The sequence below is a fragment of the Crocuta crocuta genome, unplaced genomic scaffold, assembly GCF_008692635.1.
Source record: "Crocuta crocuta isolate KB4526 unplaced genomic scaffold, BGI_CrCroc_1.0 scaffold260, whole genome shotgun sequence".
NCBI lineage: Eukaryota > Metazoa > Chordata > Mammalia > Carnivora > Hyaenidae > Crocuta > Crocuta crocuta.
In genome coordinates, this window is record NW_027527525.1 from 4,493,848 (window position 1) to 4,508,991 (window position 15,144).

Below are 15,144 nucleotides of genomic sequence, written 5' to 3' on the forward strand. Positions count from 1 at the left end.
TTGTAAACATATTATGTGTCAATAATCAAATTGACAACACTTTATACATTTTGTTGTATAATATTAACATCATACCAGAAAACAGTCCTGTGTACTCACACAGTTTTGGTACTTTAAAATCTTTAAATACAAACTGTATTTGAAACACTGAACATAAAATAGAAACATGAATGGCAGAGAAGATTGAATATACATCAAGTAAAAGAAAAGTGATATTCCCCCCAAGAAACAAATACAAAAGCATCTGGTTACATACTTAAAATGAAGGAAAGAAGGGAATCGAGAACACCTGGTATGTTTGTAAATGACATAAAGTTGTATTTCTTTAGACCCACCTGACTGGTGAAACTGGACCATGCTAAATTCTATGTCCTCTGTGATTTTTCCTTTTCTCTTGGTTTCCAAAGAATGTTTTCCATGGTTTACGCTACATTAAGGGGGAAATCAAGAAGGGAGGTAGCACAAAGCCAAATGAAATTACTTTAGAATTATTTTGTAGGTCTTCTTTGGCAAATAATAAAGTCTGTACTTAAATGTTAACATGTTGCTGAACTGGATCAAAACTTGTAAGATTTAGGAGACGCATCCTTACATGAGTTAACACACGAATGAAACAAAGGCAAGCTCATAAAGCAAAGCACAAATGTGGCTTTCACATTTTACTAACAGCTCTACAAAGCAGATTCTCCCTCCTTAAACATTATGAGCGCTTTCCAGCTGGGAAGCGAACCTTCCCCCTCACAGTTGTCCCCATGTTTCCCAGTATTTTCCCCAAAATTCATGATCACTGTAAGGTTGTTTCTTCCTCCATTATCTCTCAAAGGTAATATAGCAGCAAATCACTCCCATATTTTAAGTTTTCAAATTCACCACCAACTGGGTTCACTGCCAACCACAAATTACTCGATTCTTTATTAGTGTACATGTCATTACAGTAGGCTTAGACTGTTAATACAGGAATAAATAAAATAACTACAGTTAATATAAACAAAGCAAATGAAAATGAGATTAAAGAGCCCTGATCCAATGAAATACTTACAACTTTCAGGTGAAAAACGGTAAAAGTTACATACACACCTAAGAGCACTAGGAATGTACAATATCAATTATTGGAAAAATAAATGAGTGATTCACAGTCATAAGAAATTATTTTAATATTAGTATGTATTTTTCCTTTTATGGACAAACATTTATAACATACCTGTGATTTCTACCTCATGTAAGACAAAGTAGAAAACTAAACGTTACTGCACTTAACCCAAACACAGCACTGACTGTGTGCCACAGGTAAGCTGCTCCAAGCTATTCAGTTCTACAGGTAGGCCACAGTATTGAATGCATGGTTATGCTAACAGTTTTAAGAAAGGCATATATTTCCAGAAGTATGTTCAATACACAAGTATCAGTTCTATAAATAACAAAAAATTATCAGCAAAATGTTTAGGTTATAACATTCCCAAATTTTCTAAAGCTTTAAGTGTTTTAGATATATGTTGTTTGACCAGTTAGTTTGGTTACAGTTTTAACAAGCAAACCGTTATCCTAGGAGAAGAGATACACTAAACTATAACACTGCACAAACTTCCCAAGGAAGGTAACTTAAAAAATCTAGAAAGTGATTCCAATTATTCTAATTAACATTTGAGATCTAAAAGAATTAATGATTCAAGAAAGATTTTGAAATTACTCAATTTTTCTTTATCAGTCCCTCCAAAACTATTCACATAAATTTAAGGTCCAGGTTGCCTAAGAATGTCTTCAGAGTAGGTTTATCACCAAAGTGTTTTGATCAGAAGACATAGCCTTAATGCCTCTAAATATGTAATTCTAACCTAAAATCACAATCCTTGGTTTTTAAACACCAAATTCGATTTCATAACAAGTCATTGGTAAAGCTACTAAACAAAAAATGAGGGTGAAAACGTGCAGCAGCCACAGTTACAAGAGTGGAAAATAAATTCTATTTTTCCATAAAGACTCTATGAAAATATAAAGTCCAAAGTGAGTGACGACAGAAGTCCACATATAAACGTTGTTTAAAAATAGAATGTTTTCCAAAGCTTCTCATGAGATGTCAACGTATCATCATAGTCTGGGTTAAGACCTTATAAATCAAGGTTAAGTTATACACAACTATCTGATTTACATACCTTCAACAATGTCAACTCATATACATAATTTACAGAGATCCACAGAAATTCTTAATGCCCCATCGTATCATCTCTCAAAACTGATGTTTACTGTTTTATAGTTTTGCTACTTTTAAGTACCAAGAAGCCTTTTCAGAGGAAGAGTTCCACCTCTTCCCGTGATCCCCTAAAGAGTAGGTAACAAAATATAAAATTAAACAAGATTTATGTTTGATAAACTAACATATAAAATTACCACTGCAATATTCATAGTGACTGCTTAGAAACGTAACAGTCATCATAAAGCCTATAAAGTATATCCTCAGTTTTATAAAAGAAATGCAGATTGTCTCAAGGTAAAAAATACAGTGCAGGCTGCTAAAAAGCTCTTTGTTGCATTAGGAGGTGCAGTAATGAGGAAAACTTGAGAAAACATGACCATGTTCCCCAACCTTTTCACGTCAGTCAAGCATGAAGCGCATTGTAGCAGCAGGGTGCTTTTTAGTGGCTGGCACTATAAAGCTAACGTTAAGAAAGAAAAGAAGGCAGAAAGTGTGAGCAACACATGGTAGAACCAAATTATTGCAAATGGAGATTAGTAACAAGAAGCGAGGAAGGTGATCGTCCACTCCACTCTGATAAGACGCCATCTTTAAATATTAAGTTCTTTGCAGGAAGTGGAACGCCCGTGTCGGCACAGGACAACTGTGAAGGCACACTGGAAAAGCTGGCCTCTGTGTGAGCATCCAGTGTGGAAGCACCTTCCTACAAGACCAAAGACAAGAGAAAAAAATCCCATATTCAACACTTGATCAAACCATTGAACATAGCTAGTTATAAATACAGACTCTGCTTGCCCGAGAAATGTTTCTGGGATGCAAAGCACTGTGGGAGATGCAAAGATCTACCTCACAAACATCAAATAATCCATGATGGGTATTACTATATGCGGTAATGACTGACCCAAGCCACACCACAGTAAGTGCTTAGAAATAAACAATAATAGGCTAGGAGACTAGAGGATAAGAAAAAGTTAATTCTTAAACAATCTCTAAAAACCCCCTCACGTAATATTAAGCACCAGAATACTCCATGTGTTCCCAGGGCTCTCAGATTCCCTATATCGCACGTAGCACAGACCTCTCACGCAGCACAGACCTCTCCCCAGGACTCCAGGCTCAAAAACATCCACCGATCTGATCTTCGCTCTTGGATGTTTCACCATATATTCTGCAATTACCATGTCCATGATGTCCATGACCTTAATTCTCCAATTCCCCGCCAGCCTTCCCTACTCCACACATGAAGCTAGTCCGGAAACAGGAGACTCATTCTTGAGACTTCCCTTCCTCACGACACTCTCAGTCTTTCCCTCACACTGAATTAAGCAGGTTAATTCATCTACATCCAACATGTATCCCAAATTGCTTGACTCATTCACCATAGCCTGCTACCACTGTCTAGGCCAGTGGCTCCAGAGTGGGGTACTCACTCCAAAGTAGAGTATGGGACTGTAAAAATCTTACAAATCCTATATCAACTATTACATCCTTACAAAATTTCTATTTTTGTGTATGTTTTATAATATAGGTAGTTTGTTGATGTAATGGCATATACGTGCAATCAGCCTTTATTAGGGATACATGCAAACTTTTGGGATATTTTTAATGAAAAGGGGAGCTCAGGGGTGCCTGGGTGGCTTAGTCGGCTAAGCGTCCGACTTTCACTTAGGGCATGATCTCGCGGTTTGTGGGTTCGAGCCCCGCGTCGGGCCCTGTGCTGACTGCCAGCTCAGAGCCTGGAGCCTGCTTCAGTCTGTGACTCCCTCTCTCTCTGACCCTCCCCTGCTCACGCTCTCTCTCTCTCTCTCTCTCCTAGAAATAAATAAAACATTTAAAAAAAAAGAAAAGGGGAGCTCAGCTACCACAAATTCTCACCTGGGCTATTTTTTATTTTTTTACATTTATTTATTTTTGAGAGACAGAGAGACAGAGCGTAAGCAGGGGAGGGCAGAAAGAGAGGAAGACAGAGAATCTGAAGCAGGCTCCAGGCTCTGAGCTGTCAGACCAGAGCCCGACGCGAGGCTCGAACTCACAAACCCCAAGATCATGACCTGAGCCAAAGTTGGCCGCTTAACCGACTGAGCTACCCAGGTGCCCCTCACCTGGGCTATTATAACAGTCTTGCTTCTATGCTTATCCCTTTTTCATCTGCTCTCTACACAGTAACTAATTTTTTAAAACAATGAGAAATAATGTCACTCCTATTTAAAAGTCTTTCACAACTAGGGCGCCTAGGTGGCTCAGTTGGTTGAACATCTGACTTCGGCTCAGGCCATGATCTCACAGCTCATGGGTTCAAGCCCCACATCCAGCTGACTACTGCCAGCACAGAGCCTGCTTCAGATCCTCTGCGCCCCTCCCGCCGCTTCCCTGCTTGCATGCCCTATCAGTGCAAAGTCTTTAAATAACTTCTTTGCACATTTTGCACTTGAGCATAAAATGGAACTGCTCTGCATCCTATAAAGCTCTATGCAATTACCATTTGGATTTTTGGGGTTTGGTTACCTGGAATGAGTGAACAAAGTTAAGGACTTGTAGAGAGAGTTTTCTACTGGAATGTAAGAGGTTCTGAAGGCTGAAAAAAAAAGGGGGGGACATTTTAAAACAAATATAATTTTAATGGCAAGAATTAGTATCTCACAATAATTTCAGCAATTTAAATGCATTTATATATGTAAATACATTCAGATTAATTACATAAAATTTTAAAAACATTTTTCAACGGTTCTCATCAATGAAATTTCTGCCAGATTTAAGAGTAGGGAGTTAACAGTGCATAAAAAAGACCATTCTGAAATAAAAAACCATGTATAAAACTAAAATTGAGAAGTTTTTGTTAGGAAGAGTTTAAACTATTAGCAAATATAAATGTCAAATGAAAGAAAACTTTTAAAATGAAAATTCAGGCAGATACAAACTTCAAATAGCCAACTAATTTTAAAATAAATCCTGATCAAAGGCCTGACAGATTTCATATACATCAACCCACCTAAATATGTAAATTGGTGACAGTTCTGCTGGCAATCTTTAAAGCTGTTAAAGTGTTTCCACTTTTCTTTATTCATGTATATGTTACTCTCAGAGAATTGTTTAAATTATTTGTTGATTGAGCACTTTTAATCCTCTGATACTTTATTAAGCCAATTAAATGAATTACTTATTATCCAATTTTATTTTCTACAAGAAGTCAAGCGGACCTGTGGACATCAGCTCTCCCAGCCACCCCACCATGACAATGAGATTCAGGAATATTCCCTTGTGCTGAAAAAGTCAAAGCACTTTTACAACACTTCCTCTTAGCAACTGCTCCCATCGGGTCAGGGTAGGCATGGGAAACAAAATCTGCATGCCATCTCTGAGAAGTAATACATGCTCATTTCAGAAAACATGGAGACTGAAGAAAATTTAGAAATTCAGCTCCAATTCCACAATAAGAGACAACCACTATTTACATACCATGACTCGAGTGTGTGTTTGCTGAGTGACAGCAATGCACAAGGGAAATGTTCTGCACACACACACGTTACAAACACTAGGTTTATCATCTCATCTGAGCATGAAAATTTTATCACACCCTGCCCAGACTGGGTAATTAACTAACAAACTAAAATTAACCAAAACATGAGTCCCAAATATTTGCATAGGTCAGATTTTTGAGGTGCTTTAGTTTAATTTTAAAACAGAGCAAAATCCTTAAGCTAGCAATATTTATTCAATCAACAAATATACTCAAGGCAATTACCATGCTCATGTGCGAAATAAAAGAAAATATGATGTAACAAATGAGAGCCTGGAAGTCTCACAGCTGAAAAGATGACAATGAACAGAAACCCTCACCTCTCTTTTCTGCAAAGGCCATGTGTTGCAATTTTTCTACAGACTTTCCGGTTTAATTCAGAACTGAACAACGGAATTCCAAAGCACAGCTCAAGAGGAACCCAATCCGCTTCTGTTGTGGCAGCTACAAAAGGGCACACAGTTGTTAACCACGTATGTATTCACATCCATTATGACTGACCAGGGTCTCTTCACTGAGGCCCATACATTTTCAGATTCCTCCCACCCCTGCGGTATCCAGTAATGGGCTTAGCAGGGGAGAGGATTTAGAGGGGTCAGTAAATCTCTGAAACAGGAAAGAATCTTTTTTGAGTATGCACATGCTTCTGGGGAGAAGGTACAAAGTTTTCATTAGGTGCTCAAAATGGTCTTTTCTCTCCAAAAAAGATTTTGTAAGACATCTACAGGATGAAAGAATTTAACATGGGAAAAATGAAAACTGAAGTCATTCTCAGGTCATATTTTTATAACACTAATTGTTATTCGAAATATATAAAAATGTTTCCTGGTAAATTCTTACTAAAAGGTCCACTCTGGACAAACAGAGTAGACAAATGACACCCAAATGATTTAACAGAAGAATTAAACATCACAAAATAGTCTAAAGCTGCAAATAATTCTTAAAGGCTTACCAGAGTTGTGTTTTGTTGCTGAGTCTAGAGTTACTTCCTCAATGACCATTTCAAATGACTCTGTGCTCCCATTTACATCTGAGCCAGAAGCCAAATCAGGTTCTCCTTGTAATTAGAGGACATACACAATATTAGGACTTAATGGTTGGCACAAGTCGTTAGTAAATCGGTTCTAACGGAAGAGAAGACTTCAGCAACAGGAATGACAGTGGAGAACAATGAACAGTCTTCAACCTAAAGCAGTTCCCAACTAGGGGGCAATTGTGTCCCCCAAGAGACCTCTGACAATGTGAATGGGGACAGGGATGCTACTGGTATCTAGGGATGCTAAACATCCTACAATGCACAGGAGAGTCCCCCCTCCAACAATTATCCAGCTCAAAATATAAATGGTGCTGAGGTTGTAAAACCCTGACCAAAAGAAACAAGGACTCAAAAGGCAGAACACAAGTTTAGACTTTCACTTAGACCTTTACCGAAGTTGCTCTATCCTCATGGAAATACGCAGTCTGATGTTACTCCTCTTCAAAATTCTTTGACTCTTCCTGTCTTCCAACACACAAGATCCTCCAAGAACTGATCTTACCAACTTCTCTACTCTCATTTTCTACTACTTTCAACAAATTCTTTTTTGGCAAGATGAGCTACTCTACTGCCTGATTCCCTCTGCCTGAAAGGCTGCTACCCTCCAAATACACAACAATCATCTTTTATGTACCCAAATCCTCTCACAAGACTGACTTTAAGCTTTACCTTCTCTAAGAGACCCTTTCTGATAGCTCAGTTGGGCTGAGATATGCCTTTTCTGTCCTACGTCAGCACATCAAGCTGACGCCAAGCTCTATCACAGACTTTTAACACTACACAGCAGGCTGACTCGCTTGCTTGACTCCCTTTCTAGGGTTTTATTCCTTGGGTCTTACTAATTTCAATCTTTTTAGTACCTTGGTAGGTACTCCATAAATGTCAGTAGAATGAAAGAAAGAAAACATGACTGTAGCAGACATGTTTGAAATGACTGCCTAACCCATACCCCGTTTGGAAAATGCCCCTGTGATATGTGACAGTCAACTGTTAATATTTACTCAAATCCTCTGGCCAAAGATTAAGGACCAGGGGTGGATATTTAACTCAGAGGGAGCCAATCGATCCACTGGATGGCTAGCAATCAATCATATCTACTCAGGATTTCAAACTGAGAGGCTCAGGGAATATAGTCAATCAACGACAGATGTTTGAATTGAAAGGTTTTCTAGAGTTGGGGACCAGAGCTGGCACTATGGCCACCAAAACCACATACAAGCCAAAACTAGGTCAGAGCAGAAACAATTAGTGAGCATGAGAAGGTGATTTGTAAATACATTTTTTAATTAAAAAGAAAAAGGAAAACTAACTGTTGTCAATGTGCAGGACAGGTTGGAGACAGAAGGAGAATGAGGCCAGGAAGGCTAAGCGGGAGACGGCTGCAGTTAGTTCACGGTTACAGTATTGACACGCAGACTAGAAGGATAATTACAGAGAATTTAAAAAGAAACGAGAAGAGAGGAAAGGATATGAGAGACATTTCTGAAGACTAATTCCCAAAACATGGAAATGAAGTGGACAGCGTGGAAAAAGAAGAAAGAGACAAACACAAGATTTTAAGCCTGGGTAATTGAGACAGTGGTGCCTTCAACAGAAAAAGAAAGGTTGAATGGGAAAAACTGTTACTTCTACTTTGGAAACCCTTTTACAAAGAAACTAGAGTTATGAAGCCATACTTCATAGGGGAACTTTATTTTTTTTAACTTTTTTTTTAATGTTTTATTTATTTCTGAAGAGAGCATGAACAGGGGAGGGTCAGAGACAGAGGGAGACACAGAATATGAAGCAGGGTCCAGGCTCTGAGCAGGCTGTCAGCACAGAGCCCGATGCGGGGCTCGAACCCACAAACCATGAGATCATGACCTGAGCTCAAGTCAGACACCCAATCGACTGAACCACCCAGGCGCCCCTAGAGGAACTTAATTTAAAGCCTATAAACACAGAGATGACAGTAAAGGGCTAAAACCCAATAACCATTCTGTATTAATCCCAGGTCAGTACTTCTGTATTTTCTCCATTGAACTACTAATACCAGTCCAAATGATGTCACAGAATATTTTCTCACCTTAGTGAAAAAACACTAAGTATTAAATAATCTGACATCCCCACAAAGGTCTCCCTGCTTCTTCAGTATTAAGATTGTGATCAACTCCATAGAACCACCTTAATTCAAAGAACCCAACCACTGGCTGACCTCTCTCATCAGAAGCATCACTGAGTTTTCTGTTTGCAAGCTGGCTGGAAGCATTCAACATGGTGACATAGCCACAAAAATGCTGCAGGTCCACTTTGTTCCTTAATATCTGCAAGGCTTTATGAACACTCATATTGACACGAGTAAACTCTAAGAGCAAAGAGATGACATTTGCACTGTTAAGTAGTTTTATAACATAAAACAACATAAAAAATGTAAATACACTTTTATTGAACAATTCTTAGAGCTACTTTTCTACTTGAATCTATCAACATTGATTCCAACAAAAAACTACTTGTGAATGTAAAAGGCTGGTGTACACACAGATTTATTTATAGCCTTCAGGAGACATTTACTTATCAGAACAAACCATGTGCTAGGCAAGCAAACAGGAGTGGTCAGTGGCAAATTCTCTAGGCTTCTCTTTGTGGTTCTATTCTGCCTCAGACACTTACTTGTTGGGCTTCTATGTACTACATACACATTTTATTTTTGAAATGTGTTAAATATACATTAGATTTAAAAAATTTTAGGTTATTTTTTAAAAATATGATTGTCAAATTGGCTTCCATACAACACCCAGTGCTCATTCCAACAAGTGCCCTCCTCAATGTCCATCACCCACTTTTCCCTCTCCCCCATCCCCTATCAGCCCTCAGTTTGTTCTTTATATTTCAGAGTCTCCTATGGTTTGCCTCCCTCTAACTTTTTTCTTCCTCTTCCCTTCTTCCCCCATGGCCTTCTGTTATGTTTCTCAAGAACCACATCAGTGAAAACATGATATCTGTTCTTTTCTGACTGACTTATTTCACTCAGCATAATACTTTCTAGTTCCATCCATGTTGCTGCAAATGGCATGATATCATTCTTTCTCATTGCCCAGTAGTATTCCATTGTATATATAAACCACATCTTCTTTATCCATTCGTCAGTTGATGGACATTTAGGACCTTTCCATAATTTGGCTATCATTGAAAGTGCTGCTATCAACATTGGGATACATGTGCCCCTATGCATCAGCACTCCTGTGTCCCTTGGATAAATTCCTAGTAGTGCTATTGTTGGGTCATTGGGTAGTTCTATTTTTAATTTTTTGAGGAACCTCCATACTGTTTTCCTAGTGGCTGCACCAGTTTACATTCCCGCCAACACTGCAAGAGGATTTCCCTTTCTCCACATCCTCCCCAGCATCTATAGTTTCCTGATTTGTTTATCTTAGCCACTCTAACTGGTGTGAGGTAGTTATCTCAGTGTAGCTTTGATTTGTATTTCCTGGATGATGAGTGACGTTGAGCATCTTTTCATACATCTGTTGGCCATCTGGATGTCTTCTTTGGAAAAATGTCTATTCATGTCTTCTGCCCATTTCTCCACTGTTTTTTAGGTGTTGAGTTTTGGAAGTTCTTTATAGATTTTGGATACTAGCCCTTTATCTGATATGTTATTTACAAATATCTTTTCCCATTTCATCGGCTGCTTTTAGTTTTGTTGATTGTTTCCTTTGCAGCGTAGAAACTTTTTATCTTGATGAGGATGTCCCAGTAGTTCAGTTTTGCTTTTAATTCCCTTGCCTTTGGAGATGTGTCCAGTAAGAAATTGCTGCCACTGAGGTCAAAGAGGTTGTTGCCTGCTTTCTCCTCTAGGGTTTTGATAGCTTCCTGTCTCACATTTAGGTCTTTCATCCATTTTTGTGTATGGTGTAAGAAGGTGGTTTGGTTTCATTCTTCTGCATACTGCTGTCTAGTTCTCCTAGCACTATTTGCTAAAGAGACTGTCTTTTTTTTTCCATTGGATGCTCTTTCCCTGTTTTGTCAAATATTTGACCATACATTTGTAGGTCCAATTCTGGGCTCTCTATTCTATTCCACTGATATAGATCTGTCTGTTTTTGAGCCAATATCATACTTGATGATTACAGCTTTGTAGTAGAGGCTAAAGTCTGGGATTTTGAAGCTTCCTGCTTTGGTTTTCTTCTTCAACATTACTTTGGCTACTTGGGGTCTTTAGTGGTTCCATACAAATTTTAGGACTGTTCTAGCTTTGAGAAGAATGCCAGTGCAATTCTGCTTGGGATTGCATTGAATATGAGATTGCTTTGGGTAGTACTGACATTTTAACAATATTTATTCTTCCAATCCATGAGCATGGAACATTTTTCCATTTCTTCGTGTCTTCTTCAATTTCCTTCATAAGCTTTCTATAGTTTTCAGCATACAGATCTTTTATATCTTTGATTAGGTTTACTCCCAGGTATTTTATGCAATTGGTGCATTTGTGAATGGGATCAGTTTCTTTATTTCTCTTTCTTTTGCTTCATTATTGGTGTATAAAAATTGAAAATAAGATTTGTAGTAAAATTATTCTTATTGAAACTAAAGCTAAAAATCTACTTGAAATTATATCCTTAATAAATGATTTAAATGTCAGTGAAAGTCCACATAAATATGTGAACTTCTATAACAGAAATATGCTCTATACTCAGATATGAAGATCCCTTTCTTTTATAATTCACACAATACTCTCCCAAGGCAAGAGAGCTATTAATCAGTTTAGCTATTAAACAGAGCGTGCATGCTCGCTCGCTCTCTCAAAAATAAACATTAAAAGTTTTTTTAAAAGGCCCTAGAACTTAAAGTTTTAAGAATTCACTTCCTGCTGTTTTCTACCAAACCCTTGTCAAAGATTAATGATAAAGAAGTCAGATACAATTCAAAAGCAAGATACCTCCCTGTAGTTCTGTTTCATCAAATGGAAAAGGTATGTGGACAGTTTCTCCTACGCCATGCAAACCATGTCCCTAAACATGAAGAAACACAGTTGAAAGTTATATAAGAAATCTGTATTTTCAATAACAGATAGTCAAACAGCAAATAAAACCGTGACATGTGATGGCATATTCTACATTCATATTCCATCAAAAAAGCTTTCAACAATTTTTAATTTTTCTCCAGCAAGCAAAGACAATCTTAAGTGTATGTTATCTTATAAGGCAATGTGTCTCCAAGTGAGTGTACTGCTAACGATAGACAGAGGCCAACTGAACAGGTACATCAGGCATCAGACAAGTGAAGACTGAAATCAGGTACGCTCACGCAAGGGTTAGGTGTATTTCTGAGGGAGGAATGCGGTGAAGGAGCCCCATCGTCAATCACCTGGCATATCATGAACTAGGAATGCAAAACTCAAAAACCTGTAGTCAGTGACGTATAGTCAAAATTACATAATTATAAATGCCTCCAATAGGAGTTAACTAAATTAATGTATGTATTTTCAATGCAGCTGCAAAAATAAAAAGAAAAAAAAAAAAAAAAAGGAAGCTCCCTATTAACTGAAATGGAATGGAAAGGTCTCCAGTTGCTAAGTGAAAAAAGCATGGGGATACAGAAATTCTACACGGGTACAGCAGAAACTANAAAAAAATAATGTAGTTTTTTTTTAAAAAGCCGAAAAAAAAAAAAAAAAAAAAAAAAAGGAAGCTCCCTATTAACTGAAATGGAATGGAAAGGTCTCCAGTTGCTAAGTGAAAAAAGCATGGGGATACAGAAATTCTACACGGGTACAGCAGAAACTAACAAATGTATCTGATTGGGAAGAGAAATGCGAGAGCTGGGCAGACCATGTTAGAAGTGTAGCAATACTTTCCTCTGTGCAACTTTTAATACTGTTTTATTTCTGAATCATGCAAAGTTCTATCAATTCAAAAACTGAATTAAAAAAAAATCTGAGTCTGACCACCCCACTCCCATGCTACGAATAATAGTTTTATCCATTACTTTCAATTAATGTTCATTTGATTTTTGTTGGTTTTAAAGGTTTTTTTGTTTTTTTTTTTTAATTTACATCCCCATGTTTATTTTGGCTTTACAACTGTGTAAGAATACAACGAATGAAGAACTTTATTTCAAGTTTATGTGTATTTAGTATCGTTACAATAGAAAATTTAACAGCGGGGATCTATACATTTTTCCATTAAAAAAAAACTTTGCATTATTTAAATTCAAAGTACTCTGATATACAAGAAAAAAATCACTTCAGAGTAAAACTGCACTCGTTTCAATGGTTCATATAACAACGTGAATGTATTTCTTCTGGCAGCTCGCTTCTACTTCATCAGTACAGTTATGATTTACACTCTAATCAAGGCTGTTACAATGAAAGCATGGTTTTAATCAAAATTTTAATTTTGTTCAGCAAAGTGAATTTCTTCCATAAAACTTAAAATAAAATAAAGGAGGGATTGTTTTTTAGCAAAAACAAAACTCCGTAACAAACACATTAAAACTCCGCTGCGTCTGCTACCACTACCGCCACACCGCTAACACCTTCCGACACCTTCCCGTGTGCCAGGCATAGGTGTAGGCATTTTATGGAGACTGTGATTCAGTCATTCATTTCAACAACCTTAGGAATGTTTATTATCTTTAGTTTGCAGGTGAAGGAATTCTAGGTTTTTGAACTCGCTCAAGATTCCTAGTAAGCGGTGGAATCAAGCTTTGGCTTTAGGCGGACTGACAGGAGCCCGCGTCTCGCCCATCCCATGAGGTCATCTCCCACCACTGCCCCTGCAAGGTGTCCTCACTGCTGGCAAATGCGGCATCCCTCATGCTTTCAACTACCGCCACACGCTGGTGCAGACACTCGAGTCAGTGTCTCCTGTTCAACTCTCATCTGGATTTCAAAATATTTTCCATTACTGACTAGATAGCTCTAGCACCCAAATGCCCCACGGGCACCTTATAGTCAGCATGCCCCAGAGACAACACACATGATCCGGCCCCCAGACACTGGCTCCCTCTCCTCTGTTCACTCAGTAGGGATATCGCTGTTCTCCCACCTTCACAAGCCAGTCCCCCTGGAGTCCTGCTCCTCCTCGTCTCACATTCTTCTCAGACATCTCATCAATTCTATTCATTTTAATTTGTAGTAATTCTTGAATCCAGTTTCTCCTTGCAATACTTATTTTTCCTGATCTAGGCTGTCTTCCCCTCTTACCGGGACCCCTACACCCAATCCTAACTGGTCCTGTTGCTTCAGGTATCTTACCCTCCGCTACCCCGCCCCTCTCAGCATGCTCTCCAAGCTGATCTTCCCAAAACACACTGACCACAGAAATCCCCTGCTCAGCACCCGCTTCTCTGTCATCAGTCTATAGGGTACAAAGCTCTGTAGCAAAACAGTCAAGGCACACTACACTACAGGCCCTGCCTAAATCAAAACACTCATAGTTACTGAGCCAGGTGCTGTTCTAGGTACCTAGGGAAACAGCAGTGGAGAAAAAGAAAAAAGAAAAAAATCTCTGCCCAGACAATTATTCATGCTAACCTCTCTGCCGGGCCTGGCTTTCTTCTGTATCATCTCTCTGTACACAGCCTGAGCCTCATTTTCTCTAATGAGTGTCCCCTCGGCCTTTTTCCTCACCTCAAGGCTGAACTGGGTACTTCTCCCTAATGCTTGCACTGGATAGAATTCTATTCAGCACTCAGCAAAAAAAACTGAAACTGGCTGCTTATGCAACTTTTCCCACCAGACTTAAATCCCTTGAACACAGGGACCGTGTCTTATTTGTGTATCCACACTAATCAGCACAGAATATGGCACGTATGATTGTTAGTTGAATAAATCAATGAAATCTTTATCGAGAACCTATTATGAAGCAGAAAGTGTGCTGCACGCTTCACACACATTCTTATTTCATTCTCTCAACAATCCTATGACTATAAATTGCTTATCTCACCATTAGCTGCTACTATTATTTTTTGTTGCTATATAGTAAATACCACCATCTACATTTCATAGGTGGGAAACTAAGTATAAGAGAAGTACCTTCGAAATGTCATACCGCTCACGAGCATGTAAAAAGAGGCCCCCATCACTAGGCATCAGGAAAATACAAATCAAAACCACTACGAGATACCACTTCACACCTACCAGGTGGGTTCTAACTTAAAAAGTCAGATAATACCAAGTGCTAGTGGGAATGTAAAGTGGTGCAGCCACTCGGGCAAACAGCCTAGAAGCTCCTTAAACAGTTACACACAGAAATGCCGTTATGATCCTGCATTTCCACTCCTAGCCACATACCTAAGAGAAATGACAACGTGGCCACACAAAAACCTAGAAATGAACATGTACAGCAGTGATTACTATTATTCATAATGGCCAAAAGGTGGAAACAACCCAAGTGTCCTTCAACAATGAATGGAAAA

General features: G+C 38.5%; 1 protein-coding gene across 1 annotated transcript in view; it reads right to left on the reverse strand.

Moving 5' to 3' along the window:
- Nucleotides 1–881: 881 nt before the first annotated feature.
- The window catches only part of FAM91A1 (family with sequence similarity 91 member A1), an 83,587-nt gene continuing 69,324 nt past the window's right edge, over nucleotides 882–15,144 (reverse strand). The window contains exons 19-24 of the mRNA XM_077764388.1: nucleotides 11,663–11,735; nucleotides 8,939–9,088; nucleotides 6,661–6,765; nucleotides 6,029–6,152; nucleotides 4,697–4,766; nucleotides 882–2,894 (exon numbers count right to left, since the gene is read on the reverse strand). Coding sequence (XP_077620514.1) covers nucleotides 2,709–2,894; nucleotides 4,697–4,766; nucleotides 6,029–6,152; nucleotides 6,661–6,765; nucleotides 8,939–9,088; nucleotides 11,663–11,735 — 708 coding nt within the window. The 3' untranslated portion in view covers nucleotides 882–2,708. The remainder of the gene's footprint in view (nucleotides 2,895–4,696; nucleotides 4,767–6,028; nucleotides 6,153–6,660; nucleotides 6,766–8,938; nucleotides 9,089–11,662; nucleotides 11,736–15,144) is intronic.